The sequence below is a fragment of the Sciurus vulgaris genome, assembly GCF_902686455.1.
Source record: "Sciurus vulgaris genome assembly, chromosome: 7".
Classification (NCBI taxonomy): domain Eukaryota; kingdom Metazoa; phylum Chordata; class Mammalia; order Rodentia; family Sciuridae; genus Sciurus; species Sciurus vulgaris.
In genome coordinates this window covers 88,713,398-88,740,169 of record NC_136467.1, presented here as the reverse complement: position 1 = coordinate 88,740,169, position 26,772 = coordinate 88,713,398, and the positions used below count along the sequence as shown (strand labels likewise).

Sequence of the window (26,772 nt, the reverse complement as noted above, 5' to 3'; positions counted from 1 at the left end):
GTAAAATGTCTTATATTTTCCTATAAGATTATGTATTTCCTGAAACATGTAGAGACAATATAAAACTTATTTTTTCATTTCCTTCTTTCTTATCCTAGCATATAGGACCAGACCAGACATTGCTTCAAAATACAGTATGTGTGTTTGCACACACACACACACACACACACACGCACACACACACACACAAACACACACACACACACCTTTTCGTGTGTGGTGATGGGGATAGAACTCAGGGCCTCCTGCACACTAGGCAAGACCCATATCCCCAAAGCCCCAAATATATTTTTAAGGTAAACAAAGCCTACTACTTTCATGGAAGCAATAATCATTTCTACTACTGTCTCTCACAACCTTCCACATACCTGTGATAGGTGTGAACTGATATTCAATAAATGCTTGATGAATTTAATTGGAGAAGATATATATTTCATCCTTTTTCCACTTTCCAATCTGGTAAAGTTTTTATTTCAAAATTTAATTATTATATTTTTCATTTGAGACAGTCTCCCAAGTTGTCCAGGCTGGTCCTGAACTCCTGGTCTCTTCCTGCCTCAGTTTCCCAAGTAGTTGGACTTATAGGCATGTATCACAGTGCCTGGTCTGGTAAAGTTGTTAGACTTTAAATACTCATTGTGCTTTTCATTTCTTAACTAATGTCTTTTCTAGGATTGTCAATCCTTCACATTTTATCTACAATCCTTTATATTAGGGCTGTTTATGACAAACTGAGAACTGAATAATTACATTCATTCTAGTCAATCATTTCTGTGACAATTCCAATTACTACAGTCACTTTACTTCTTGATTTTTTTTAAATAAAATTTCAAAATTCATTAAAAATTGGAAATCCATTGTTTCTTTCATATTCGATTTGCTCTGACAGAAATTCTTTACTTATTTTGTCAATGTATTTTCGAGAGAATAGATTGACTATAGGAACAAAATAATGCTCAAGTTGTTCTTTCCTGAGACACTTAAGAAAGAATGCTACACAGTTATCAAAACAGAATACTAGATCTTTGGGGTGCCACTGACTATCCAGTGGGTCCTGGGTACATACATGCAGGAAGGCAGTTTTCAAATGATAAGAACAGAATTTATCCAGTTCTTTTCGGTTGTCAAACTTTTTTTTCAGCTGTTCCAAAAGGTATTTCATTAGTTTTAAACAATCTTTCCTGTCAAATAAGAAAAAAAGCCATTTACTTTTACTTATTTACAACTTACTTATTTCACAAAATACTTCATCATTTTACAGAAAAAAAATTTAAACAATAAAGATGTATTAATATAATGAAATATAATATAGTCACCTTAAACCTGATTATATTTTCAAACATATGCTTTGAAGTTTTGAAAGCACATAGTTCTTCTTTCTTCCCCAATCCTAGCTTAGACATTTTCTTCTATCAGTGTTAATTCAACTAGGGTTCAGGATGTGATTCAGTGGTAGAGCACTTGCCTGGCATGTGCAAGGCCCTGAGTTCAATCCCCAGTACCACACACACAAAAAAGAATTAATTCAACCATGAAGAAATGACAAATATTTATATTACTCCTTTACTTCTTCAGTATCTATAAAAAATTTTTTTATTTAAAAATTTTTTTTAAATTGTCAGTGGACCTTTATTTATTTATCTTTATGTGGAGGATCAAACCCAGTGCCTCACACATGCTAGGCTATACTACTGAGCCACTCCAGCCCTGTTTTTATTTTTATAAAATCATTTTCTTTCATTGGATTATAAATATTTACAATATTATCCCATTATTTAGGCAATGACAACATTTAATGTTTGTAAAATTACTTAGCCTTATCAGCAATATATTTTCCTAATTGCTTGCTTCAACAGATGCACATTAAAGAACCTCTGTGCCTGAATCTTGGCTATTCATGATTTGATGTTTTCTCTCTCATAACCTTTATAAAAGGTCAACTTTAGAAACTCACATGAACAATTATTTTTCCACCTCAGTTCCTTATGGAGTGTATGCTACAAGAAAAATTACTACCTATTCAGTGTGGTTTCAAGTTTAACCAGTCAGTTCCTACCTGTCAATGCAGTCAAACCATTCCAAAGCAAGCACTAGTGTCCAATAAGAGTAACCCTCTGCCTCCTCCCATTACATGGCATTAATATGCTCACACTCTCCCCAGGTCACCAAACCCTTCCCTGACCCCCAACTCAATGATCATCTTCATGTATGAGCTATAGAGTCAACAAAAACTAAACAAACCACATACAATCTGCCATTTAACAAAATAAGGACATTACCTGCAACATTTTACCCCATCATTTTCACAACATGTCTTAGAGTGCCCATGGTTGTTCAAAATATCCTTTTCAATGTGAGAGAAAGAGAGCCGCCATGTCTGTTCTTAATTTCAAAAAGAAAAATAGAAAAGCACTTTATCAAAAGCCTATCTAGATAACACAATATTTAAGTGATTCTCTATTACAATATTATTCTGAAGAAATTCTAGAGGGAGATAGACCAAAAGAAGTGAACAAACATATAATTTAATTATACATTAAAATAAGGGCAATAAAGCAAAGAAATGGGCCTAAATGGGAAAAAAGTGGGAGGGGCTGAGAGGTAGGAGCTTAATATGGTTAGCCAAGGTAAGATGTATTGCTTTATATATATGTTGCCAAATTGTTTGTTAATAGTTTGTTTCCATAGTAATTTGAATCAATTGATTCAGTTTTTTGTATCGTCCTTGCAAGTTTTGGTATTAATATAAAATGAATTGGGAAATGTTTCCTTCTATTCTTTGTAAGAGTTTGTGTAAAAATAGAATGATTATTTGCTCTTTTATTTATTTATTTATTGTACAGGAGAATTGAACCCAGGGTTGCTTAACCACTGAGCCACATCCCCAGCCCTTTTTATTTTTTGAGACAGGAGCTCTCTAAGTTGCCCAGGCTGGCCCCAAACTCAAAATTCTCTTGCCTCTGCCTCTTAAGTAGCTGGAAATATGCATCACCTTGTAGGGTCAGATGGTCAACTTTTTTTTTTTCTTTTTTTGGTACCAGGGACTGAACACAGAGTGCTCAACCACGAGCCACATCCCAAGCTCCTTTTATTTTTTTGCTTTGAGACAGTGTTTTGCTAAGTTGCTTAGAGCCTCTCTAAATTGCTGAGGCTGGCTTTGAACTTGTGATCCTCCTGCCTCAGTCTCCCAAGCCACTGAGATTACAGATATGCACCGCCATGCCTGGCATGGATTGCTCTTTTAAACTCTAATCATCCTGGTTGGTTTTATATCAGTAATGCATGACTGGTTTACAGTTAGAAAATCAACAGATATAACCTGTCACATTAACAGAATAGAGGAGAAACATCACATCATCCTCTCAGGAGATGCAGAAAATATAACTAATAAAATTCTACATTCATTCATCATTTAAAGCAAAAAAATACTTCCCAGCAATTTGAGTTTAGATGAGATCGTGATCTGATAAAAAGTAGATTTTAGAAAACTACAGCAACACGAGAATATGAGGTCAAAAGTTAAACGTTTAAGTTAGAAAGAAGGCAAGGATGACTGCTACTTTTTCCCTCTGGTACTGGAGATGGAATCCAGAGTTTTCTACATGCTAACCAAGCACTGGGCTATATCCCTAATGCTTCTATTTTATTTTTCAACAGGATCTCACTAAGTTGCCCAGGCTGGCCTCAAATTTGCAATTCTCCTGCCTCAGCCTCCTGAGGTGCTAGAATTATAATAGGAGTGTTTCACTACTCCTGGCCTGCTATCCTTATTTCTGCCAATATGGATGTCCCAGAAAACACAAGAAATGGAAGGAAAAACAGGATATAGCATTGAAAAGGAAGAAACAAAGCTATCATTACTGGTAGATGAGACAACTGTACATATAAAAAATACGAGAAGTTATAAATAAATTTACAGAATTAATTTAAGAATTACCAAGATTGCAGATAAGAAAATCAAATGTATTTTAATATATGACAAATGAAAAAAATTAAATTTTAAGGAAGATATTATTTATAATGGCATAAAAAATATTACCTTCTAGATATAACTACCAATGAAATACAAAAGAAACTAGAACATGCTAATCCTCTCTGTGAAAAACTCTATGGGTCACATAACCTATTAATTCAATAAGTAAATTCAAAAGAATAAAAGAGAGAGAGAGAGAGATGAAAAGGAAGCCATATATTAAAAGGAATTTAGTAGACCAGCAACTCCGGAGGCTGAGGTAGGAGGATTCCAAGTTTGAGGGCAACCTGGGCAATTTAGCAAGACCCTCGAATAAAAAGTGAAAAGGATTGGAGATGTAGCTCATTTGTGGAGCACCACTGAGTTCAATCCCCAATACCAAAAAAAAAAAAAAAAAAAAAAAATTGAGCAGACATATCAACCATTCACAATGTGTGGGCCTATCTGGTTCCTGATCCAAACAAGTGAACTGAGAAAAGTATGACAAGAGACAAGTGGAAATTTAAACACCAACAAGCTACTTGATAACATTAGGGAATTATTTATTTCGTATGTAATTATTGTATTTGTATCTTCTCTTCTTTAGAGATACAAACTAATATATAAATAAAATTATATGTCTTGTATTAGCCTCAAAATAATAAGGAAAAAGGGAACGTGAATAAGGATATAGATATATCGTGACTGGTCACAAAGTTGATTACTGTTAAAGTTAGTATGTGGGAATATGTGTGAGTTTAACATATTCTTCAGCCTACTCTTCTATTAGTTTAAAAATTCATAATAAAGGGCTTTAAATAGCTCAATGGCCTAAAGATAAAAAAATTTCTATAGAGAAAACTCAAGAACTTCATTAAGAAGCATTAGACATGTATGATTACACAAATGGTGTGACAACCAGAGAAACAACAGTTGTACCCTATTGTGTACAATGAATCAAAATAAATAAATAAACATTAAAAAAATAAGAACAACCAGGACAGAAGGAAAAAAAAAAAGCATTAGAAGCAGCAGGTATGGTGGTGCACCCCTGTAATCCCAGCTACTCCAGAGCCTGAGGCAGGAGGTTTGCAAGTTCAAGATCAAGGTCAGCTTGGACATTTAGTAAGACCTTGCCTCAAAAACAGAATAAGGGGCTGGGGAGATAGCTCAGTCGGTAGAGTGCTTTCCTAGTAAGCATAAGGCCCTGGGTTCGATCCCCAGCACCCAAAAAAAAAAAAAAAAAAAAAAAACCAGAATAAAAAGGGCTAGTGATGTGACTCAGTTGTAGTGTCTTCACACCTCGCAGGTGTGAGGCCCTGGATTCAATCCCCAGTACCAACAAAAAAAGACGCAGCTCTAGGGAAGATATAAATAAATGGAGACATACTTGTACATGTGTCTGAAGACTCACTATTTTTAATATAACAAGTCTCAATAATTTTATCTACACATCCAATGTTATCTTAATCAAAATTCCAAAAATTGGGATGGGGTTGTGGCTTAGTGGAAGAGCACTTGCCTAGCACGTCTGAGGTACTGGATTCAATCCTCAGCACTACATAAAAATAAATAAATAAGATAAAGGTATTGGGTCCAACTACAACTAAAAAACATTTTTTTTTTATTCCAAAAATTATTTTTGTGGAACTTAATAAGCTGATTCCTACATTTACATGAAAATGTCAAGGGTCAAGAATATCTAAAACACCCCTGAAGGACAAACTTGTAGAACTTTTCCTACCAGATATTAAGATCAATTATAAAGCTATATTATGTATGACAAAATGGTACTGGTCCAAGGATAGATCAAGGTTTTTTCCTCTGGTTTTTTTTTTTTTTTTTTTTTTGGTGGTGCTAGGAATCAAAGCCAGGACCTTGTGCTCTACCATTGGGCTATACCCCACCGTAGGCCAAGATGTTAACAGGACACAATATAGTGCAGGAATAGCTACATAGACATTCAGTCATATGTGCTTCTTGCAAAACTGTAAACAGATCAGTGGCTGCCAGGGGTTTGGAATGGGAAGGGTTGAAATGATAAAGCACAGGACTTTTTAGGAAAGTAAAACTATTATATAAGGGCCAATACATACCTAATGTATTTGTCAACATTTGTGTTGACTCAGCACAAAGGGTCAACCCAAATGTATGCAAATTTTTAAAAAGAGCACTTGGCAGCTGGGCACAGTGGTGCATGCCTGTAATAACAGGAACTCAGGAGGCTGAGGCAGGAGGATCTCAAGTTTGAGGCCCGCCTCAGCAACTTAGCAAGTCCCTGAGCAACTTAATGAGACTCTGTCTCAAAATTTTAAAAAAGGTCACGGGGCAGAACTAAGGATGTAGCTCAGTGGTAAAGCACAACAAAACAACCACCAAAAAAAAACAACAAAAAAACCCACTTAGGAGGTCAGGATAGCCAAGAGAATAATTCAGAATGTGAAAAGAAACTCTAATTGTATTAAATATATAAAACAACCTCCTTGAAGAGGTGGGGGAAACAATGCTTTTCTCTGGAAATGAATAGAGTCTGTAGTCTTAAAGGCAAAAGAATCTATATAAGCACTATACTCTAGTCATAAATGTTTCCCATAGGAGAATGGATTCACAATTCTGAAACAACTATGCCTGTACACTAGAATCACAGAATTAAGTAATAAATAGCTCATGGTGTGGGTCAGTGCTTTCATTGTCGGGATGAGAGGTTATAGATAACAAAAAGGAAAGGCTAGAAAAATCCATGCAGCAATGGATTGTAGTTAAAGACATCAGTATGACTTCAAGTATAACTTAACAATTCAGGTAACTACATATAGAAATATTTATAGGTACATATATATACAAGGGTTAAAGTACACACACACATTTCCTTGCTTCATTAGGTGAAGGAAATGACACCCTACTAGTGATAAGCACACCTAACACCCAGATCTTGGTTTCTAGTACATTCTCCAATAAAGAGATCCAGAGGTCCCTGGATTCCATGACACAGCAGGTCATATACAAGAAAAGGTTGGATCCTGTAGTGCTAGAAAGTGAAGAAGTGCTCAAAAAAGAGTGAGGCAATTATGTCAAAAGAACCCAGAAGTCAACTGAAAGAGCTCCTAATGGCTAAGCTGGAACACTCTAAGCAATAAACTAAATAAAGTAGTATTAGATTACAGCACCAAGTATGAAACAAATCTCCCCAGTTCACACTGATAAATCAATAAAAATGAATGAATTGATAAATGGTAGAGAAGAGACAAAATGCCCATGCAGAAAGATCCCAAACAATTCATGCAAATACAGATGCTCCTTGACTTATGATGGGGTTATGTCTAGAAAAACCATTGTAAACAGAAAATATCATAAATTCAAAATGCATTTAATATTCCCAACTGTACATGGTGGCTAAGACTAGTCTCAGAACACTTACATTAGCCTATTTTTAAAAAAGTTCAAATGAAGCTTACTATAACTGTTTGATAATACTACTGTAACTATGCCCTCTTCAATTCTGTCTCTCACCAAACTCTCGTCTTGTATCCTATTTATCCTGATGGCTCTTGCAATGCCAACAGCATTAGTTGCCTGTGGGTCTTCTACTGCCCCAGCATAAAACATTACCAACTCTTTTATGTGTTCATGTTTAACTTCACATTTAAAATACCTTGAAAACCACTTCCGTTTTTTGCATGCTTGGGTACAAGGTAAAATGGCTGTTGTCTTAGTTTCTTCCTAACTTTTGCTCCAAGCCAGTTATCGATGGGTAGACCTTCCTGGGTGCTAGCAGGCCAGCTACTTTTTGATTCCAAAGCCAGAATTATATCCACAGATATTTCTTCAGGTTTTCTAATACAAAGTGTTACAGCAGGGCTCCCTCGTTTTTTCTTCTCCATAACGACATCTATACCTGTTAAAAAATACAAAAGGGAAGAAAGGGTTTATCAATCCAATTTTCTCTGGAAATAGGGGGGAAGCAATGTAACTGTAATTGAGGATTTATGAAGTACTAAGTAGAAGGTGAATATTGGTTCTAGAACAGAAAATGACCCCACAAGGCAGGGTTTATTCGCTTAATCCATATTTATTGATACCTATGATTGGGAAGCATTGTCGAGATTCTGTCTAGCATATATGAGGAGGGGCTCCTAAAGACTTTGGAATTTGGGAGTGTTGTAATTGAATTTTCATTTAGAATTGTGGATACCAGTTTGGAGGGAAGCCTGAAAAGAAGGCCACATGAGTGGCAGGGAAGAGAGAGACCTGAGAGCAGACCATGCCAAGAGCCAGGCATAGAGCAATGAGCAGCAAGACACAGGGAACAGAGGTGAGAGCAATTAAAGAGGTTCAAATCAGGGCTGGGATGTAGACCAGTGGTAGAGCGCTTACCCAGCATGTGCAAGGCCCTGCATTTGACCCCAGCAAACCCCAAAAGAATGTTTTTGAGGGTAGCCTGAGCCAGTAATGAGATCTCACCTCTAAATAAATAGAATAAAGAGCTTTAAATCAACAAAACTGATAGATGCACTGAGTCTGTGAGATGCAGAGGAAAGTAGGAGCCTGGGATTCTATCCCAGATTTCAGCCTGAGAAATGGCTGATGTGGATTCCATTTCCCAAAACAAAAAGCAGGGAAGAAAAATCAGGCCAACTTGAAATTCACTTTGGACACCATGAGCACCCAATCGGATATGGGCACTGGAAAGGTGGCTATTGGTAGTCAGAAGTACAGGTGGCTTTTCGAGTTGTGGGTGTTTGAGTAGTGAAGACTACTTCCAAGTAGAATTTCTAGCTGAATGCAGTGATGCATGCCTGTAATTCCAGCAACTCAGTAGGCTGAGGCAGGAGGATGGCAAGTTCAAGACCAGACAGTGCAACTTAGCAAAACCCTTTTTAAAAAGAAAAGAAAGGATTAGATTAGATTTCTGGGAGTAGAGTACAAAGGAGAAAATGCTGGAGAAATCTGTGCACCTGCCTACCTCTTACTGATTGATCCTTCTTCCCTTCTGTTACCACGTTCCACATGTCAAAGGCCACCCCTGTATATACACTCTCACCTTTTCAAGCCTCTTACTTTTTAATGATCCCCTCCTGCCTCAGCCATTTCTTCCCCCCCATTGGATCATTCTTACATGCATACAAGGATTACAGTATCTCTCACTCTAAAATACACCCTCCCTTGATCCTACATCTTCCTCTTCCCCATGCTCATGCATCTTTCTGCTTCCTTCCCAGTCCAAATTCTTTTAAGTTGCCTACACACACCGTCTCCATTGCATCCTAGGCCTTTCATTCTTATGTGTCAATAACCCCATTGAAACTGTTCTTGTCAAAGTTACCAACAGCCATTCAAATCCAAAGACCAAATAATCCAATGATTATGTAGATAGTCAGTAGCATTCTAAACACTGACCAGTGTCCAGTGGGGAGGCAGACACCTGTAATCCCAGCAACTCCAGAAGCTGAGGCAGGACGATCTCAAGTAAGAGACCCTTTCTCAAAATAAAAAATAAAAAGGGATAGAGATATTGCTCAGTGGTAAAGCACCCCTGGGCTCAATCCCCAGTACCAAAAACAAATAAACGATGACCACTGCTGCAAACTATATTCTCCTTTTGTGCATTCTCCTGTACCAAGCCTCTCATGAGACCCTATTCTGCAGAATGAGAAGGATCAGGAGTGCTAGAATGTAGTCAGGAGAAAAACTACAGTTGTAAGAAAAAAGATATAAGTGTGGAGCTCAGACAATACATTTGGACTACAAATAAACATTTGGAAATCATCAACATAAAGGCTGGCATTTGGAATGGGTGAGACCACCTAGGCAAAGAGTGTCAATTCATTTATTCATTAATCTGTATTCATTGATTAAGGTATAGGAATGGTTTTTAGGATATATTAGTGAACACAAAGATGAAGACCTATGTCTTCTGTACCTTATAATCTTGTAAGTAAGGATATGCAATTAATAACAAATGGAAAAAACAACTATCTATATACTAGAAGCCAATTAGTGCTATGGTTTCTACTATATAGACAATCCCAACTACATATTTAACATATCCACTTTGATGTGGATCAGGAATCTCTAACTAGACTAACATATCCAAATCCAACTCTTAATTTACGTCCCTACATATATTTGCTATGGTTTGTTTTTGTTTATTTGTTTGTTTGTTTGTTTTTGGTACTGGGAATTGAACCAAGGTGCATTCCACCAATGAGCTATATTCACAGGCCTTTTAAAATTTATTTTACTTTGAGAAAGAGTCTCGCTAAGTTGCTTAGGGCTTTACTAAATTGCAGAGGTGGGCCTTGAACTTGTGATCCTTCTGCTTTAGTTTCCTGAGTTACTAGAATTATAGGCATGCACCACTGTGCAAATACTTAAAGGTTCAGGATGGCATTATTGGGAGGTGGTGGAAACTTTAGGTGGTGGAGCCTTGTGGATGGTATTTAAGTCATTGGGACATCCCCTTCAGGCAGACTGTGGGACCCTGCTACCTTTCTCTTTTATGTTTTTTGCTTCCTGGGCAGGAAGTGAGTGGTTTGCTCTACCTCATGCTCCTGCCACAATGTGCCACCACAGACCCAAAGCAACATGGACTGAAGATTGTGAGCCAAAAGAAACCTTTAATCTTTTTAAGTTGATAATCTCAGGTACTGTTATAATACCAAAAAGTTAACAAAATATTCCTCCTCAGTTCCTCCCATCCTAGAAAAAGGTGCAATCTAGAAACCTGGAAACCATCTTAATTTAGTCCTCTCTCTCACCCACTAGTATTAATCCAGATGCAAGCACTGCCACAGCGTGGATCTGCTTGCTTCTCTATATCCCTAACACTTCATGCCTATCCATCCAAGCTACCTCAAGTATTAAAACATATTACTTTCTAATTTTCCTGTTTACCTTCTTATATCTTCTCCATAGAAGCCAGAGTAAACTTTTAAAAATACAAAGTCAATCATTACTCCTTGATTAAAACCTGGATTATCAATGAACACAGAATAACATCTAACTCCTTTTCCAGGATCTCCAAGTCTTTCCTGAATCTTGCCCCTGCCTGTCACTCTTCCCCTTGTCCACATGGTCCTCATTTTGTTCCTTGAGGTCGCCAGGTTATTGCTACCTTGGGGTCATGTTCCACTCCACCTCTATTACTATCATCTCCCAGTTCATACCCTCAGATCACTCACTGCAATTCAGGGTTATGTTATTTATACTGTGTCTCCACTAGAGTGTGAGTTTCAAAGGGGGATCCCACCAATTTTATTCAGGCACATTTATCCAGTGACACAGGCAGCAGTTTAATGAATACTAAATGGAAACCAAAAGAGTCCGTTAACACTTCTTCAAGAAGAAGCATCAAATGAAAACCAATAGTAAAGAAATATTTCTAGAAGGAAGTAGTAATCAACAGTCTGTTGCAGAGAAGTTGAAAAAAACTCAGAAGTATGTATGTTGGTAATGAGTAGCATTAGAACTTTAAGAATCAAAAGTCAAAAATCTTACCTTCAATGTTTTTAATGTCTTCTTTAATGAGTTTCCTAAACTTTGACAACATCTTCGAAGCTGATAATATTTCCTCTTCTACAAACTGCTTCAGAGGATTTCCTTTGGGATTTCTCTTAAACTTCACAAAGTAATGAGCACCACTACTACAATATTCTTCTAGCTGAATTCTGGGGACTTCCAGTTTAAACATGACGTCAAATTCATTAGGTGCAGAAATCTAAGAAATCATAAAAATAGAACTGAAATGTATACTTGTGACTATGTTCCAAGCAATTACAATATTTCTTGAAGTTTCCACTTGGAATCCTACTTTGAAAAGCAGGATTTATAATAGTTATGCCCTCTGGGAGTGGGACTACTGAAGCTAGCAGTAGATAGTGAATATTACTGCTGGATTTAGTATGCAGGGCCTACTCTCAATTTTTCTTTCTTCTCTATTTTTTAAATCATAAGCAAGCATTATTTTTATAATTAAAATAATTTTAAATGATATAATGTAAGCTTTTAAAAATCTGTGCCAGTTGGGGTATATTTAGTTTAAAGCTTAATAACTTTACTGTACTGTTCAATAGAGAATACAGTAACCATTCCAGAACCAGTGGCTCATAATCCCAGCTACTCCAGAGGCTAAGGCCAGGGGATCACTAGTTAGAGGCCATTCTGGGCAACTCAGTGGTACTAAAATAAAAAACGAAAAGGCATGGGGATGTAGCTCAGTGGTAGAGCACCACTGGGTTCAATCTTCTGCGTGCGCATACACGCACACACACACACACACAACACACAAAATCAAGTTACCATACATGTCTACTAATGACATGAAATATGACTGATTCAAAATGAGAAATACTGTGTAATGGACTCCCAAAATCCATATGTTGGAGCCTTAACCCTGAATATGACTCTATTTGAAAATAGGACTCTAAGGAAGTAATTAAGGTTTAATAAAGTCATAAGGGTGGGACCCTAAACATGACAGAATTGATGGCCTCATAAGAGGAAGATAACATGCACACATGTGCACATGCACTAAGGGCACAGCAAGGGGGCAGCCATCTGCAAAGCAGTAAGACAGTCCACACTGGAACCTGACCATGCCATCACCCATATCTCAGACTTCTGGTATGTAGAACTGTGAGAAATTATATTTGTTGTTTAAGCCATCCACCTATGGTACTTTGTCATGGGCAGCCAGAGCTGAAACATATTACGATGTGAAACAAACACTTGGAGGACATCAGCGGGAATGGTGAAGAGCCTTCCCAGATCTGCTCTCCATAAAAACAATAAGAATACAGGCAGAAATCATCAAATTCAGCCTTTTCAGAACTCTACTAAAGGCTTACAACAAACCAAGGAGGATATATTCAAGAAAAAGAATCCTGATCATTACAGTGCACTCTGCAGCATTCTAACTTGCCCATGTCTATCCTCAGCATTACAAACCTTCCCTCATTCCCACTTTCTGTCAGTTACCCTCCACCAAGGGATATTCTAACTTCTAACACCATACTAAGTTTGCCTCCTTAGGAAAGTCATAAGAAAGGAATCATATAGTATGTACCCTTTTAAATCTGATTTCTTTCATTCAACATTGTGAAATTCAATATTCTGTTGGGTTTATTGGTATTTTGTTTTTTTGGTTTTTTGGTTTTTTTTTCTACTTCATATAGTATTCCACTGAAGTAAGGTCGAATATATTCACTCATTCTTTTGACAGATATTTGGGTCATTTTCAGTTTTATTTTGGTACTGGGGATGGATTCCAGGGCTTCTAGCCTGCTAGGTAAGTGCTCTACCACTGAGTTACACTCCCAGTCAATTCAGTTTTTAACTATTACAAATAATATTTTTCTGAGCATTCTCTTGTGTATCTTTTGTGGACATGACACTCGTTTCTACTGTATGCACAGGAGTGGAACTGTTGAACCAGAGTAGGCATTTCTTTAATTTCAGAAGAAATTACCAATTTTTCTAAAAAGGTAGTACCAAATTACCCTCCCATCATCAGTGTTAAGAGAATTTCTGTTTCTCCCACATTTTCTCCAACACTTGGAATTGTCAAGTTTTTGTTGTTGCTGTTGTTTTTAATTTTAACTATCATCATGGCTTCAATTTGCATTTTCCTAATGATTAATGATGCTACTTACCTTTCATGTTTATTGCTATTTGCATACTGTCTGTTCAACTTGTTTGCCCAATTTTAAATTGGTTTATCCTTTTTTGGGGGGCTTACGAGGCACTTTACCACTGAGCTATATTCCCAGCACCCTATTTCCTGCCTTTTTTTTTTTTCTTTCTTTCTGAGACAGGGTCTTGCTAAGTTGCTTAGGGCCTGACCAAGTTGCTGAGACTAGCTTCGATCTTGAGATTCTACTGCCCCAGCCTCCCAAGTTGCTTGGGATTACAGGCATGAGCCACCATTCCCAGACTGGTTTGTATTTTTCTTGTTGATTCGTATGAATCCTTTGTCAAATCTAAGTATTATAAACATCTCCCAATTGTGGCTTGAGTTTTCACTTTCGTGATGGTGTCTTTTGATGAGAATTTCTTTAATTCTAATGAAGTTCAATATATCTATCATTTATTGGTAGTGGACTTAGTGTCTTGTTTAAGAAATATTTTCACACCCCACAATTAAGAAGATATTTTTCTATGCCTCCTTTTAAAAGCTTTATTGTTTTTACTTCTCACTTTTACGTCTATGTTACATCTCAAATTAATTTTAGCATATGATGTGCAGTAGGGTTCAAATTTCATGGTTGTCCCATTTGGATATCCAACTGATCCAGTACCACTTATTGAAAGGTCTCCCTTTTCCCTACTGAATACATTGATGTATATTTTGTGTGCTATATTTAATTATATGTAGAGATCTATTTCTGGACTTTCTTTTTAATTGGCTTTCTGTTTATAATTGCACCAATTAATACCTGCTTAATTAGGATAGCTTTGACTGTAGTAAGTCTTGCTCTCTAGTAGGGTAAACCCTCCAACATTTTCTCCTTTAGGTTGCCTTGTATTCTAAGTCCTTTGCATTTCCATATAAATCTTTTAAACAGGTTGTCAATTTAAACAGAAAAGTGAGTGAATTTTACTGAGATTGTACTAAACTGATAGGTCAATCTAAGGAAAAATGAACATGATATAGGTTTCTATTATTTAATTCCTCTTCAAATTTACTCAGTATGGTTTAAGTTTTTAGTATCTTCAGATAAAGCATTAATTTCCAGGATATACACAGAACCCAAAAAACTTAACTCCAGAAAAACAAATAACCCAATCAATAAATGAACAAAGGAAATGAACAAACACTTCACTGAAGAAATGCAAATGGTCAAAAAATATATGAAAAAACGTTCAACATCTTTAACAATTAGAGAAATGCAAATTAAAACTACACTGAGATCCCATCTCGTTCCAGTCAGAATGGCAGTTATAAAGAATACAAGTAACAATAAATTCTGGCAAGGATGTCCCATTGTTGGTGGGACTGCAAATTGGTGCAACCACTATGGAAAGCAGCATGGAGATTCTTTAGAAAACTTGGAATGGAACCATTAGACCCAGTTATTCCACTTCTCAGTCTACTAAAAACAGCATACTACAGTAATGCAGCCACACCCATGTTTATAGCAGCTTAGCTCACAATAGCCAAGCTATGGAAACAACCTAGGTATCCTTCAATGGATGAATGGATAAAAAAAATGTGGTAAATATACATAATGGAATATTAGCCACAAAGAATGAAATTATGGCATTTTCCAGTAAATGGATGGAACTAGAGAATATCATGCTAAGTGAAATAAACCAAACCCCAAAAAACCAAAGGCCAAATGTTCTCTGATTTGTGGATGATAACCCAAAACAAAGGCGGTTGGGGAGAGGGATAATAGAAATAGACTGAACTAGACAAAGGGAAACAAGGGAAATGGAGGAGAATAGGAAAGACAGCAGAATTAATTGGTCATAACTTTCCTAGCCTTGTATTTGTATACACGACCAGAGTAACTCCACATCATATACAGCCACAAGGTGGGAACCTAATAGAATAAGTTATACTTTATGTATGTATAGTCTGCCAAGATACCTTCTACTGTCATGTATAACTAAGAATAAAAAAATTAAAAATTAAGTTTTGAGTATCTTTAGTAAGATGTTCAAAGATGAGTATGAATCTTGAGAGACTGCACCCATCCTTTCTCCTTGAGCTCATTCATTCACTGCCATGAAATGCATGTGTTAAGGCTTAGAAATAAAAGATGCATAATATTAACCTGCTCTCTTGTGTGATTTTTATAAAGACACCAAAGAGAAAAACAAGAGTTTATAATCCTTAAACCCTAAATCTAGCTTTTATAATCATCCCACCTACTAGAAGACAACAATTAGTTGCATAAAGCTAATATATAACTTTAAAATAAATTATGATTACTCAGTGAACATATACTATCATTCTTTATTTCTGTTCACACTGTACCAAAGATTTTACTGAGTTAAAGGAGATGTTCAGCCCAGCACTCATTAAGCTGACTGGCCAGACCAAAAACACAACCAAAGGAATCTGACACTGATCAGGAAACAAACTTCAGGCAGGAACTTGCAAACCTTTAATTTATACTGACATGTTACTCTAGTGACTCAACTACCCATGAACAAGTGGAACTGTGGAATATACAATCAAAAGCAATCATATCAGATATGTTTATGAATTATGCTTTTTAGTAGATGTAGAACATTTTTTCCTAATTTTTAAAAAACTTCACTCTATATGAGCTTTCCACTACATCCATACATTCCACTACATCTACATCCATTGGAAATAGGGGCTAGAGTAGGCATGAGGCCCTGGGTTCAAACCCCAGAAAGGGCAATGAAATAAAATTGGAGAGAAATTGGGGTGTCTGCAGGGGTGAGGGAATATTGAAGATATTTTTCCACCTCATAGGAAAAAGTTTCTTATATTAATTTGGTGGAATTTTTCACAGACCACTTCAAATGTTTCAAGTCGGAATTTGACTTGGAACCTCAGATCAACACCAAACAAACATGGAATTATTAAAGAAACTCAGTATGTATCTGTTTGCATGAATGAATCTATAAATTCGAATTCCTTCAAAGCGGTGTCTTGAGAGTAGCTGGCAATCAATATCTGTTGGTTGCATGACCACTGAACGAACAGATGAATAAATGAACCGACAACTGTTTGTGGTTCTAATTAGAACTGTGTCACAGGCCACCGAAGAATAAGTCTGAGTTACCTCCGAAGGGAAGTAAGGGATCCCGAGTCCAGGGAAGCGGGGAATATTAGATTGGGAAGGACGTGGCTCACCTTCACGCGCTCATAGTAGCTCCCGGTGCGCAGCAGCTGGACACCTTTGAACTCGGAATCGAAGTCCTGCAGTCTCCGAAGCAGGTGGTCTACGACCCTGTTCACCACCTCCGCCGCTGCTGAGATTTCCTGGCGCCTGAGCCTCAACTTGTCCAGCACAGCCCGGGGTTTCCAGCCGCCAGGCACCCGCTCCCGCACGCCCAGACTCGGAACCCGGGCCGGCGTGACGGAGCAAGGCACTTCCGCGAGTTCAGGCGCGGGTCTCTGTTCCCGAGCCGAGCGCGCGCCTCCCTCGCGGCGAGACCTTGCCCTAGTAGGGAGCGGCCTTGGGGCCACAGGAGGCTTCGGTGCCTCGGCGGGAGCCGACTTCGCCTCAGCTCCGTCTGTGCTACTAACGCCCGAGGGCGGCGCACCCTGCGCGCGCAAAGATGCCTTTTTGGAGCGGGCTCCGAGCGCACGTTCCTGCAGCTCCTCCTGGGAGTCCCGGGCGCTCTGGGTCTGCAAGGACCGGGACTCCCGGACAGAGCCGCACTTTCCCACGTTGAGCTGGGCGGCCCGGGGAGCAGCGGGAGACTCGCGGGGCTCGGTCACCGCGACCCTCGTGCTCCGCTCCGAAACCTTGCGGGTGGCAGCTCCGGCTTTCGAAGCAGTCCGAGTTGCCTTTCCGCGCTGGGATTCCATGACTGGTGCTCTCTGTTGCTCAGAAGAAGAGTCGACTTCGGGAAAAGGCCAGGGGAGGAGGAACTAGCAATGTCTTGATGGAAATGAAACTTAAAAATGTGGCGCGAACGCAGCGTCTGCGGCCTGGAAGCTGGCACTGAGAGGTCACGCGGAGCCACGCCCCCGCCGGGAAGTGGCGGGCCCGCGGCTGCCTGCCTGGAGCGCTCGGGGCAAGGCTGTGCCAATGGCTTGGGAATCACAGGTAACTTCCTCAAGCCCTTTGATAGCCAAACACATTTGCTTTCAATTACTTTGAAGAACTACATATTTGTGAACATTTGAAGTCGACAGAGAAAACTTTTTCAGTGTAAGTTTAAATAGTATCTTATAGTTTTTAATGAGGAATAGAAAATATTCAAATTTTACAACACAGAATGAGGATTGAAGTATTTCATTTTATTTGATTCTTTAAGAAAAAAAAAAAGCATACAAAATCTTAAAGTTCCTATGTACAAGTGCTGGCTTTTCGGATTGTTGATTGATTTGGTAGAAGGGTTGAACCCAGGGCCTGGCACCTGCTTGGGCAAGTGCTCTACCACTGAACTACATCCTCGACCTCAGACTCTCTAAAGCCCATCAGAACAAACAACAACATCCAGACTGCTGCTGCTGTTGTGATTCCAGAGTATCTCAATGCAGGCTTTTAAATATCTATTTACGAAGCCAAGCTTCCTCCTTTATAAAAATACATTTTAGACAGGAACCCCCTGGGTTTAGAAAGTCTTGATTACTGTGTAAAAATCATCTTAACTATTTTTAAGTGTACAACTCAGTGGCAAGTACATTTACATTGTTGTAAACCATCTCTATGAATCCATCTCCATTTGGAACCCATCTGAATCCAACTGTCTTGCAAAACTGAAATTCTGTAATATTAAGCAATTCCCCCTACCCCCAATTCTGGGCACTCGCCACTTTCTGAGGTTTTACTGCCCTAAGTACCTTAAGTCAGTGAAATCATACAGTATTTCACTTAGACAAAGTTAATCCATATTGTAGGAAATGTGAGAATATGATTCCTTTTTAAGGCTGAATACTATTTCACTGTATGTACATGACATACAGTATCTCCTTGTATTTATCCTTTAATCTGACAATGGACAAAAATGCCTCGATTGCTTTTTATTTTCTTTTCCTTCCTTCCTCTTCTTTTTTCTGCTTCCCTCTGCTCTCTCCAAGTCCCACAATGGGAGCCCTGTGGATCAAGCCCCTTTGAGTGACCTGTTGCCTAAAATGATCCCCACAAAGACTAACAAGAAGGCAGTATCAGGCACTGTGCAAGCCAGTCAGTAACCCCAGTGACTGGGGAGGCTGAGGAAGGAGGATAGCAAGTTCCAGGCCAGCATTAGCAACTTAGCAAGACCCTCTCTCAAAAAAAAAAAAAAAAAAAAAAAAAAAAGAGGGAAGCATTCATGCATCCTCTAGAGATGAAAAAGGAAACTAGAGCAGGTTTTAGTCATCTGCTAGAAGGTGGCAGTACCAGGGTGCCCAATCCAGTGCACTCCTTTCCCAGAAAGGGATGAACACCTTGAATGCCCTGACCCAGGCTGGACCAAGGCTCACCTTTCCATGTTGCCCAAACTCCCAAACCAAATGGTGGAACCCATGGGGGAGGGCTGCTTCACATGGAATCCTGTAAATAACTTCACTGCCAGTTTAATGCTCTCTTCCAACAGTCTCTAAAATCCTCTACAATCCATTCTTATTTGCTTAACCCAGAATGCACAAGCAACAATCCACCAGACCAGGTTAAATAATTTTACTGCTGGCCTGTCAAAAGAGGAAAACTCCAGGGGAAAAGAAAAAAAAAGGAATTCTTTCCTTGCTCAGTCTTGCCACAGCAACCAGTGTCCAAGTCATAGTAATTTCTACTTTTTAGTTGAATATTGATGTGGAGCTTAGATTTTATCTAGTACGAAAATGCACGAAATTTGTTTTGGGTACTCTATTTATTTGATTTTTACATCTTATTCTGTGGAGAGGGGAGTGTTACTGGGAATTGAACCCAGGGACACTCTACCACTGAGTTACACCCCCAGCCCTTTTCATTTCTGAAACAGGGGCGTCCTAAATTGCCCAGGCTAGCCTCCAGTATGGGATCCTCCTTCCTCAGGAGTCTCTGGGAGTTCAGGGGCCAGGCAAGTTATGAGTTCTTTAGCTCTCCAAGTTTTAAGGAGGGTGCCAGTGACCCATGCCTGTAATCCCAGCAACTCAGGAGGTTGAGACAGAAGGATCTCAAGTTCCAGTCCAGTCTTGACAACTCAGCGAGACACCGTCTCAAAATAAAAAATAAAAAAGGGCTGGGGATGTGGCTCAGTGCTAAAGTGTCTCTGGGTTCAATTCCAAATACCACCCTCAAAATAAAGTGACATTTAACTCCACAAATTTTGTATTTCTGTAAGGTTTAAATTGCACGCAGAATGTTTATTTTCAATAAAATAATACAATTATATATTTGAGAATTTTTTTGCTTTTTATCTGGTACGGGGAAATGGACCCAGGAACACTTAAACCACTGAGCTATAAGCACGATTTCTGTTGTTGTTTGTTTGTTTTGAGACAGTCTCACTAAGTTGCTAAGGATGAATTTAGGATCCTCCTGCCTCAGCCTCCGGAGCCTGTGGGACACAGGCGTGCGCCACTGTGCCCAGCTTTATATTTGATAATTTTAATAATCAGAGCAGTAAAACTGCAACGTGGATTGCTTCACTACCCAAATTTCCCATCCGAGGAAGGTTTTAAGAATATTACATTTCATAAGCAGGACATTTAGTCCCCAACCATTTAATTCCACTAACTGGCAATATGAATCTTTTGTCCACAAATATATTTTAACTCCTTTCGAATTTATTCGTATTTTCAGACTCCAGTTTTTATAGTCAAACCGAAGTTAAGATGATAACCTGCAAAGAAACATGGTAAATCAAAACGAACAAATTTATTGTCCGTAGGTTGGCATCTGGCAATAATGACTGTAACTCCGGGAAAAGCCAAAAGAAGAACTTCCGTGGGAACGCCCACACTCAGAGCCATAGGCAATCAGAAAGCCTGAGCTGACTGGAAAAGAACGCACGCACCCGCGGGGCCACGGACGTCCTCATGCAGTGTCGCCAAAAGTACAGTCGCGCCAAGCAGCCAATCAGTGGCGACGCTGGACGTGGAGCGTTACGTCCGTGACCTCATGGGAAAGATGGCTGCGCCCTGCAGATTTCCTTCCGCCTAGTGTTCTTCGCGTCGCGCTCGTGTTTGGCTCGAAGTCAGGTTTCCTGTGGTCTTCTCCCAGCATGTTCTCCTTCCGACGCTGTGGCCACAGGGTCGCAACTTCGCTCACCAAACAACACCTTCCGTTCTTCGGGTTAAGCCGGGACAGCGCAGCGCCGTGTTCTCCGCACTTCGATGTGGTAGTTGTAGGTGGAGGACATGCCGGGACCGAGGCAGCCGCTGCCGCTGCTCGGTGCGGCTCCCGGACCCTGCTTCTCACGCACCGCGTGGACACTATCGGTGAGGCGCGTGAGTGGTGTGACGTCTGGCATAGGACGCAGTAATCAATACCCCTTTTCTCCCCCCAACCCCAGAACCCTCTGTGGGCGTGCTCTCCCCTCCCCCAAAGCTACAGAGAATTCCGACTCCTGTTGTTTTAGGTTTTTGTTTGTTTTGGGGGTAATTTTTGTTTGTTTGGTACAGGGATAAAACCCAGAAGCGCTTCACCGCTGAACCGTTTTTATTTTTTATTTTGAGATAGGTTCTCACTGAGTGATTTAGGGTCTTGCTAAATTGCAGAAAACTGACCTTGAATTTGGCGAGCCTACTGCCTCAGCCTACGGAGCCGCTGGCATTACACGGCGGTTTTAGCTTTTATAAAAGTGTTATGTCATAGGGATCACGCTGACCTGGCCTAGAAATCTGCATTAATCTATCCTGTGGACCCGCGGAGCGTTGCTGTTGTCAGAAGTATTCACTTGCGGCGAAGATGGAGAGAGGGAGGGCATGGTGCCTCCGGGAAGCGAGAAACAAGAAATATTGACGACTGCTTCTTAGTTCATTGTAGAGTTTACCCTCTACTGCCTTGGCACTTTAGATCAAAGGTGGATTAACATTATTCTACATCATTTATTAAAGAACAGTTGTGCTTTCATTGAAATTTTATGAAACCCTTTTGGAGAACAATGCTATTTACTGCATCACGTATTTCTAATGGATGTGTATTTGTCAGTTTTGTGCTTAGGACCCGATGGTACTCCGTATCCCCATGTAACGGGTAGTGGATGGTCAGGAAATCTTTTAAAGCAAGACTTCTACTCTAGCATCATGGTAGATGATTGCTGAAACATCGTCCTATAAATCTATGCTTTTCTTCCTGCCTTTTGCTTAGGCATGAGCAGTAATTGGAATATTTACTGTGTTTGGTAAGAATTGTGAATTTAATCCCAGCAATTCAGGAGACTGAGGTGGAAGACTCTCAAGTTTGAAGTCAGCTTGGGCAATTTAGTGAGGCCCAGTCTCAAAATAGAAAATAAAAAAGCGTTGAGGATTTGGCTCAGTGAGAGAGCGCTTACCTAACATGTGAGAGGTCTGGCTTCAACGTCCAGTACTGCAAATAATAATAGTAAATAAAATTATGGAATGAATCACATATTTGTATATACTTAAATACTTTTTAGAAATTATTTCTCCTAACTGTGGAGAAATATGCACCTTTCACAGGGATTCTTTTGGGGGGAGAAGGGACTATATGGCTTCCAGGAAGATTATACTTTATTATACATTTTAGTGTTGTTTGCATTTTTTTTAAAAAAATAATGACCTGGTAACACCTTTGCTTTAAAAAAAAAAAAATCTAATGAACTAAACTTATTGAACTAAGTTGATTATTGCATAGTATAAATAATGTTCTTTCAGGGATAAAGGGATTCCTCATCAAAACCCATATTCTGGGGCTGGGACTGGGGCTCAGTGCTAGAGTGCTTGCCTGGCATGTGCGAGGCTCTGGGTTTGATCCCCAGTACTTCAAAAAAAAGAATACAACTACTGGCTGCTGATAAACTTTCATGTTCAGCTAAATAAAACTCTTCTATTATTATTTTTCCTTTTTTAGTACTGGGATCAAACCCAGGGCCTCGTTCATGTTGGGCAAACGCTGTGCCACTGAACTACATTCCTACTTCTCTTATTTTTAAAAAATATACTTTATACATAGTACATAGTAGTTGTAAGAATATTACTCAGCTATAAAGAATAATAAAATTATGGCATTTGCAGGCAAATGGATGAAATTAGAGAATATCATGCTAAGTGAGATAAGCCAATCTCAGAAAACCAAAGGACGAATGATCTCTCTGATAAGCGGATGATGACACGTAATGGGAGGTGCGAGGGGGGCAAGAATGGAGGAAGGAGGGACTGTATAGAGGGAAAAGAGGGGTGGGAGGGGTGGGGGGAAGGAAAAAATAACAGAATGAATCAAACATTATTACCCTATGTAAATGTCTGATTATGCAAATGGTATGCTGTTACTTCATGTACAAACAGAAACAACATGTATCCCATTTGTTTACAATAAAAAATAAATTAGAAGAAAAAAGAAAAACAGTACTAAGTCACTCAATTTGTAGACAGACTGGGGCTGGGGTTGTGGCTCAGTGGTAGAGTGCCTGCCTAGCATGCGTGAGGCCCTGGGTTTGATCCTCAGCACCACATAAAAATAAAACAAAGGTATTGTAGACAGAAAAAAAAAAAAATATATATATATATATATATACTTTATACATAGTACATAGTAGTTGTAAGTATTTGTGTGCTACACTATAATACTTCAATACATGCATGCAGTGTGTAATGATCAGATCAAGTAATTGGCATATCTATCACCTCAGACATTATTCTTTGCTTTGAGAAAATTCAGAATACTTCCTTTTAGTTATTTTGAGATATTCAGGTAACTCTTGGTCAACCATTGTTATCCTGCTGTGCTGTAGAACATTAAAAGTTCTTCCCCCATCCAACTGCACCCTTCTATCCATTAAGCATTCTTTTTTCATCCTTCTTTCTCCTATATACTTTCCAGGCTATGGTAACAATTATTGTATTCTCTAATTAGTTAAAATCAACTTTTTAGTTTCCACAAATGAGTGAGAATCTAGTATCTGACTTACTTTACCTAGCATAATGTCCTTCAGTTCCAGCCACGTTGCTACAAATGACATAATTTTGTTCTTTGCTTGTGTGTATGTGTGCACATACAGACACACACAAATGCATGGATTTTCTGTACCACTTAGTTTGATTCCATTTCTTGGCAGTTGTGACTAGTGTTGAAGTAAACATGAAATTAATGTACAGATGTAAGTCTTTTGACTATATAACTAGTATTACAAAATCCATACTCTATCATACCAATACAGCATGATTTGTTTTCTGTTCAGATTAATACATTTCAGAGATATTTTAATAACTTAGGTGAACTTAGCAAATAACAATTCTATCTTGAAATCAAATTCTGATTTTTTAAAAAATATATTTAGTTGTAGGTAGACACAATACCTTTATTTATTTATATGTGGTGCTAAGGATCAAACCCAGTGCCTCACACATGCCAGGCAAGCACTGTACCACTGAGCTACAACCCCAGCCCTCAAATTCTGATTTTTAAGGTAATTTGATATAGTAGAGAATCTAGTATTCCTACTTGCGCTCAACCAAAATATAGCTTTGACTTGGAAGGATAGCTTTGACCATAGAATTGCAGAAGGCAGGAATGATTAGATCATAGCATCTACTAATATCTCCTTTTGAAGTCAGAGGCAGAAAGTTTTTTACAGCATACCAACCTGTAAAATAATGCTTTCTGACAAACTGGTTTTTTTGCCTTTCACACAATGAAAGAAGGACTTTCCGAGTCTTTTTATTCTTCCTTTCACCTATAAGTTTCTTGGGGGCTGGGGTTGTAGCTCCGTGGTAGAGCTCTTGCCTAGCAAGCGTGAGGCACTGGGTTCCATCCTCAGCGCCACATGAAAATTAATAAGTAAATACAGGTCCATTGACAACTTAAAAAAAAAAAAAAAAGTATCATGACAGGTGTTCCCTATTAAAAAGATAAACATTCTGAATTTAGTCCTCCCTGTGTACCAGCCATGTGGCATTAGTCAAAGGACAACTTGTCTAAACGTCATATTCTTTCTCCATAAGATAGAAATAACAATAGTACCAAACTGATAAGAGTTGTAAGTTTACCAGAAAATACAGATAAATCACCTAGAATAATGCCTGGTCTGTATTAAATATTAGCTATTATTTTGCCATAAGCTTTTTACATTGCTGACTTAAATTCTTTAGAAGAGTGAGATAAATTGACTTACACATTCCTACCACCACTGCCCACCTCCAAAACTGATACCACACTTAAGATATTAGCAGGCTGTATTTAATAGTACAGATGACCTCTGGGTGTGGTGGCAAACACCTGTAATCCCAGTGACTTGAGAGATTGAGGCAGTAATCTCAAATTGCAATTTGAGGCCAGCCTTGGCAATTTAGCAGGACCCTGCCTCAAAATAAAAATTTTAAAAGCTGGGCATAGTGGTACATACCTGTAATCCCAGTGGCTCAGAAGGTAGGAGGATTACAAGTTTGAGGCCAGCCTCAGTAATTTAGTGAGGACCTAGGCAACTTAGCAAGACTGTGTCTCAAAAATAGAACAGACTGGGGATGTGACTGAGTAGTAAGTGCCTCTGAGTTCGATCCCTGGTACTAAAAATAAAAAAAAAAGACAGGGGATATAGCTCAATGGTAAAGCACCCCTGGGTTTAAGTCTCCTATATGAGGGGAAAAAGCAGAGATGACCAGTAGACTTTTTTTCTTGCTGTACTGGGGATCTAACACAGGGCCTTCACCCTGAGCACTCTACCACTAAGCCACACCCTCAGCCCCAAGACTTATCTTGTGTATGAACTCCAGATGATTACGAATGAGTGCTGACTTCATGTTCAACTTTTGTGGCACAGTATAAGTGGTAGATCTAGAAATTGAGCCGGATCTCTTTAACACATTCCTCACAATCACACTCAGAATGCTCAGCCTCCCCATGGAGAACATTAAAATTTTTTAAAGGCTCAGTGGTGACTGTAATTAATGTGCAGATGTTGGGTAACTTTCCCATCTCCGAACTCTGTATATGAACTATGAATATTGCTTGAGCCATGAAGGCAGAACCTCCTATAAAAATCTTTGAGGTAATCACAGTAGATTTAAAGGGAAGGTATAAGATATGGTCTCTACTTATGATTTAATTATTTCTAAGAAATAAGAGCAAAAGGAAAATAGCAGATGGCATTTATGAGATATGATCGATTATAACAATGAGCCAGGGCCATGGAATTTCTTAAAAGTGTGCTTGATTTTGGAAGGTTTCATGAGATTCCATGTTTAAAGGAAAAGGCAGCCTAATGAAACAATAACTATGTGTATCAAGGAAACTATTCAAAAGAAAGTTTAGGGAGTTGTTTTTTGGGATGCCCTAGACAACTGTTGCATTCCATTGGGACCTCAGGATTTTCTTTATAGTATGTTTCAGATTTTGTTTTTTTCATATAAGGTGATTCTAGTCACCTTTATGAACATGTCCTTATTAAACGCTCATTGTATGTAAGGTGCCGATGTGTATTTTGTTTTTGTCTGTTCTCTTTAGGTCAGATGTCCTGTAATCCTTCCTTTGGTGGCATTGGAAAGGGGCATTTAATGAGGGAAGTAGATGCCTTGGATGGCCTGTGTTCTAGAATCTGTGACCAGTCTGGTGTGCATTACAAAGTGTTAAACAGACGGAAGGGACCAGCTGTGTGGGGACTGAGAGCTCAAATTGATAGGAAACTCTATAAACAAAACATGCAGGTAAGAATAGTTCATGAAAATAGGAAAGAGTACGGTCATTATTTAACCTCTGTGTTTCAATTGGCATTCTCTTTTGACAGAAAGAAATCCTGAACACACCACTGCTTACTGTTCGTGAGGGAGCTGTAGAAGATCTTATTCTTGCAGAGCCAGAACCTGAACACACTGGGAAATGCCGTGTCAGTGGTGTTGTTTTGGGTATGTACTGTACTAGTTAGATGGTAATAACAGTGTATCAAACTCCATGTGAGACATTTATTATGGAGCAAAGTGTGGAAATGTTTCATTGTTGTGTTTTCTCTGCCTGAATTTTAAAAACTACATAAATGATCATATTTCTCTTTTTTAATTTTGACCATCTTGAAGCTCAGTCAAGTTCAAGTGC

At 38.8% G+C, this 26,772-nt stretch overlaps 2 protein-coding genes across 5 annotated transcripts in view; one reads left to right on the top strand and one right to left on the bottom strand.

The window, feature by feature from the left end:
• Positions 1-204: 204 nt before the first annotated feature.
• On the bottom strand, positions 205-17,477 carry CGAS (cyclic GMP-AMP synthase). The gene is made up of 5 exons (XM_079146534.1): positions 16,785-17,477; positions 11,450-11,669; positions 7,605-7,847; positions 2,280-2,382; positions 205-1,181 (listed from the first exon to the last, which is right to left on the bottom strand). The coding sequence occupies exons 1-5, from the start codon at positions 17,463-17,465 to the stop codon at positions 830-832; spliced, it is 1,599 nt and encodes a 532-aa protein (XP_079002660.1). The 5' UTR covers positions 17,466-17,477; the 3' UTR covers positions 205-829.
• Positions 17,478-20,296: 2,819 nt separating this feature from the next.
• The window catches only part of MTO1 (mitochondrial tRNA translation optimization 1), a 28,800-nt gene continuing 22,324 nt past the window's right edge, over positions 20,297-26,772 (top strand). The window contains exons 1-3 of one of the 4 annotated variants that reach the window (XR_013764937.1): positions 20,297-21,014; positions 26,188-26,387; positions 26,468-26,585. Coding sequence is in view for 3 of the 4 variants with exons in the window: in XM_079146525.1 (XP_079002651.1) it covers positions 20,789-21,014; positions 26,188-26,387; positions 26,468-26,585 (544 nt within the window). In the remaining variant the exon portion in view is untranslated. The remainder of the gene's footprint in view (positions 21,015-26,187; positions 26,388-26,467; positions 26,586-26,772) is intronic. The other 3 variants (XM_079146525.1, XM_079146524.1, XM_079146523.1) reach the window with 3 other exon arrangements.

Coding starts and splice junctions, on each gene's coding strand:
- CGAS (XM_079146534.1), bottom strand. CDS start 17,465: ATGGAATCCCAGCGCGGAAAGGCAACTCGGACTGCTTCGAAAGCCGGA. Junction 7,848..11,449: donor AGACATTAAAAACATTGAAG/GTAAGATTTTTG, acceptor ATTTTTTAACAG/GTATAGATGTCGTTATGGAG. Junction 2,383..7,604: donor AAACGGAAGTGGTTTTCAAG/GTATTTTAAATG, acceptor TTTGAAATTAAG/AACAGACATGGCGGCTCTCT.